Raw genomic sequence first — 3,688 nt, 5'->3', positions numbered from 1 at the left:
AGGGAGAAAGCAGTCAGCAAGCAGAGGAGTTAGAAACATCTGGTGACAGTGTGAGTACATATGTAGGGAGGCAGGTACGGCAAGAAGTGATCCAGCGGTATTTTTCTGGTAAGTTTTTGTCGGATGTAATTATCCTTGACTAAACACTTTGCAATACAATCAATTGTGTGTTTTGTTACTTACTGTTTGTTGTTTATAGTGGTGTGTACATTGTACTTAGTTTATGTTATCAATACATTTTCAGACATTACCCATGAAAAACATACATACATACATAGCAGCTTCTACAATGTTTGAGACGGACACAGGAAGTTGTGTGTTTGACAAAACTAAATTTTTATTGCGTTACTCAAATTTTTCAAAAGTCTTATTTTTTCCGCTTGTGTGTGCTGGGTGCTGTGCTTTGTGCTGGCTCACTGGCACGTGCTCGGGAGGAACGCCGAACAGGGGAGGTTACTGGCGTTTGGATAGGGGTCGTGGTTCCAGAGCTGGAGGTCACTTGTTGAGCTGCCATCAATATTATGTTGTTGCTCAAATTATTTATGCTTGCATTCAGTTGTGTGTTGGTTGCAGTGTGGCTGGCTACAATCCGGGATAAAGACTCATTCACAACCTGGTTGTGCTGTATTAGTTGTACGAGTGTTTGTTGGTGGCGCTGTTGCTCATCAATGATGCGCGTTAAATGAGCCAGCATTTGGTTGTTGTCTGCCCGTATTTGCTCCATCGATGTTGCGATTCGGCCTACTTGGACAATCAGTCTGCCTGAGTTGCGACTAATGCGCGGTAGATGATGGGGCAGACTGGCAAGGTGTTGGGTATGTGCGGTCAGGCTGGCATTGCTTTGGGTCTGTTGGCTTGTCCAACTGGACCAAAAGTCATCTGGTATTTGTGGCTGGGGTGGAGCTTGTGCCAGTTGTGGACTCATGGAGGCTTGGGGGATATCCTGCAGCTGTATTGGCTGGCTCGGGTCAACAGGTGTTAGTTGCAGTGTGAAGGTTGCCTGTTGGTCTTGTCCCTGCTGGTCCACGTCGGCCATCAAGCTTGGCTCTGTATGGGGTGGCCAACATGCAATGTTTACTTTTCTAAAAATATATTTGCTAGTTCTAAACATTACTACATTCATAATACTCCATTTCTCAAGTTTTTAGAGTTGTTTTTCTTAACTTATAATTTGTTTGCTCTCAAAAAACATATATACCATCACAGGCGTGCACATAGACAGACTTGCGGAATCCTCACCTAACTACCTCCCCTCCACAGCATTACAGTGTTATGTCACCTCCCCTGTCCACGATATAGACTGCTTACCTGGATAGTCCAGAGGAGCGGAGCAAGTAAGCAGTCTACATACCGGACAGGGGAGGTGTGTGAACACTATAATGTTGTGAAGGGTGTTTTTGAAAAAAGTTTTTTTTTTTTTTTTAAATTTTTATCTGCACGTGTGTGGTCAAAATATTTACAAATGTATGTTCTTTTTTAAAAATGATGTTGGCGATATCAACCACTAAGACATTGAAAAATTAAGCATTTGCACCTTTAACAATTGAAGACGTAACATCACATTGCTTGTTATGGCAAACATGTAATCTCAACTCCAACTCACAACATAGTAACTGTACTGTGTAGATTATTTGCTATGTGTTTAGTTTCTGTTTTGACTCACCAGATAACTGAGGTGATCGGGGCTCATCACTCTGTGGACTCGCCAATAGTGCCAGTGGTGGCTGGGGTGACACTGCAGAAATGCGCCGCCTTGGTGGGGAAGATGGAGCCGCAGATTCCGTGCCAAGACGCCGTGTCTTACTTGGCCTCCTGGGTAAGTGCCCCGAGCCCTGTGATGGGCGCCTTAGAGGAGGTAGGCTTACAGAAGCAGAACCTATGAGAATATATAAACATTAATATTTTGTACTTCTATGTGTTTGCAGAATATGTGACTACAGTGAATTCTTACCTGCAATCCCAGCATCATCCTGAGTTGTCTGAGGCCTGTCTGGCCGGCTGGTCTGTCGGACTGTTGAAAAAGTGGCGAAAACATTATTACCATACTTTTTGTAAAAATTCTAACTGCAAAGCCTTAGTGTACTGTAACCATCTATTAGGTATTGTAAATTAAACTAATTTCTGCTTAAGATCTTCGTGCTTCCTTAATTTGTGGTGTATATCAAAATGTACATGGTGTTGCACCAAATAAATCTGTTACATTTGAGAATTATGTGTCAGATATTGCATAGATTGAATACTTGCAAATTGAACCAAAATGTTTATTTGAATTTGTAGAAACCTTTTTTTATTTTAAAAATATTAAAATATAAAAAAATGCTATTAGATACAACACCGATGTCCAAGCAATATCTCATAATAATTATTGCAAATACACATACCAGCAGGCATTGCACCTGTTTTTGCCAATAAAAATTATAAAGCTACAGCCAAGGCAAGATGGAAAATGCAGTTTCTAAACACAAACACACCTTAAGGGTGCATAGGCCTGCAATACATGACCAACAATTTTTACATCCTTTAACCTTTAAAAAAACCAACATTATCATTTTGAGGACATTTTACAATATTTAACAAATATCCAACTCACCATCCTGCGTGGGTCGGTCCGAATCCCGGACATGAGTTGCAGACACCACTTCTGCAGGAATCAGTGCCCGCACAGGCTCCTCCCACTCCCGATAGGTTGCCCGGAAAGGGGGGCCACCTCCGGTTTTGCGGGCTGATTTTGCCTCTTTGGCCATCTTGGCCTTGACACGCCGCTTTATGTCATAGAACCTCTTGCGACACGTGTCCTCAGTCGGCCTCACCACACCCTCACTATTGACGGCAACTATTACTTGCCCCCACAGGACAGACTTCCTGCGGGAGGACACCTTGCCAGCATCCTGACCAAACAATTGGCGATGGTGCTTCATCAGCTCACGCACCAACGCCATGTTTTCAGCATAGCTGAACTTAATATTCCTGCCAGTCTTGGTAGTGGTGCGTGGCTGCGGAGCCACAACACCATCACTATCACTGGAGAATGCAGCAACAGGCACCCCCTCCTCCTCCTCCTCACTAACCTCCTCCCTCTCACTAACCCCCTCCACCTCACTAACAGCCTCCACCTCACTAACAGCCTCCACCTCACTACCAGCCTCCACCTCACTAACCTCCGCCACCACACTGACCTCTGAGTCTGACATGAGGACAAACGACACAAAACACAGAAAAATCAATACAAAAAACACACTCCTCCACTACTACTACTACTACACACCACACAGCCAACACACACGCTCACTCACTCACTCACAAACAATGACAAAAGACTATAAAAAAAAAACAAGGACAAAAAAGTTGACAAACTGTGAAAAAACAATACTACAAATATGACAAGACTACTTACACACACAGTACAGCACTCAACAATCACAAAACTCCTCTCCAAATCCACCAAAAACACCACCAAACTCACCAACTCCAAATACACCTTCCTCTCTCCTCTCCACTAGCTAAACCCACGAGGTGCGGTGTGTTTGGGGCGGTTTTATAGTAATATGCACAGACACTCCTCCTTCACGAATACAACCAATCACGGACGCGTGACAAAAACGAAACTTAGGACTAAAAACGCGGCCGCAATATCAAAATCACTGCCGTAACAGACATGTGACGCAGTCGTAAAAAAAACCCACAAACA

At 43.5% G+C, this 3,688-nt stretch overlaps 1 protein-coding gene across 1 annotated transcript; it reads right to left on the bottom strand.

Annotated features, from left to right (window-relative positions):
- Positions 1-312: 312 nt before the first annotated feature.
- Positions 313-2,750, bottom strand: LOC135051204 (uncharacterized). Its single transcript, XM_063957312.1, has 4 exons — positions 2,591-2,750; positions 1,952-2,011; positions 1,664-1,876; positions 313-1,047 (listed from the first exon to the last, which is right to left on the bottom strand). Exons 1-4 carry the CDS (start codon positions 2,742-2,744, stop codon positions 368-370), a joined length of 1,107 nt encoding a protein of 368 aa, XP_063813382.1. The 5' UTR covers positions 2,745-2,750; the 3' UTR covers positions 313-367.
- Positions 2,751-3,688: the final 938 nt, after the last annotated feature.

This window comes from Pseudophryne corroboree, chromosome 2, assembly GCF_028390025.1.
Source record: "Pseudophryne corroboree isolate aPseCor3 chromosome 2, aPseCor3.hap2, whole genome shotgun sequence".
NCBI lineage: Eukaryota > Metazoa > Chordata > Amphibia > Anura > Myobatrachidae > Pseudophryne > Pseudophryne corroboree.
Note: the sequence above shows the minus strand (reverse complement) of the source record. Positions and strands in the feature narration are given on the sequence as shown.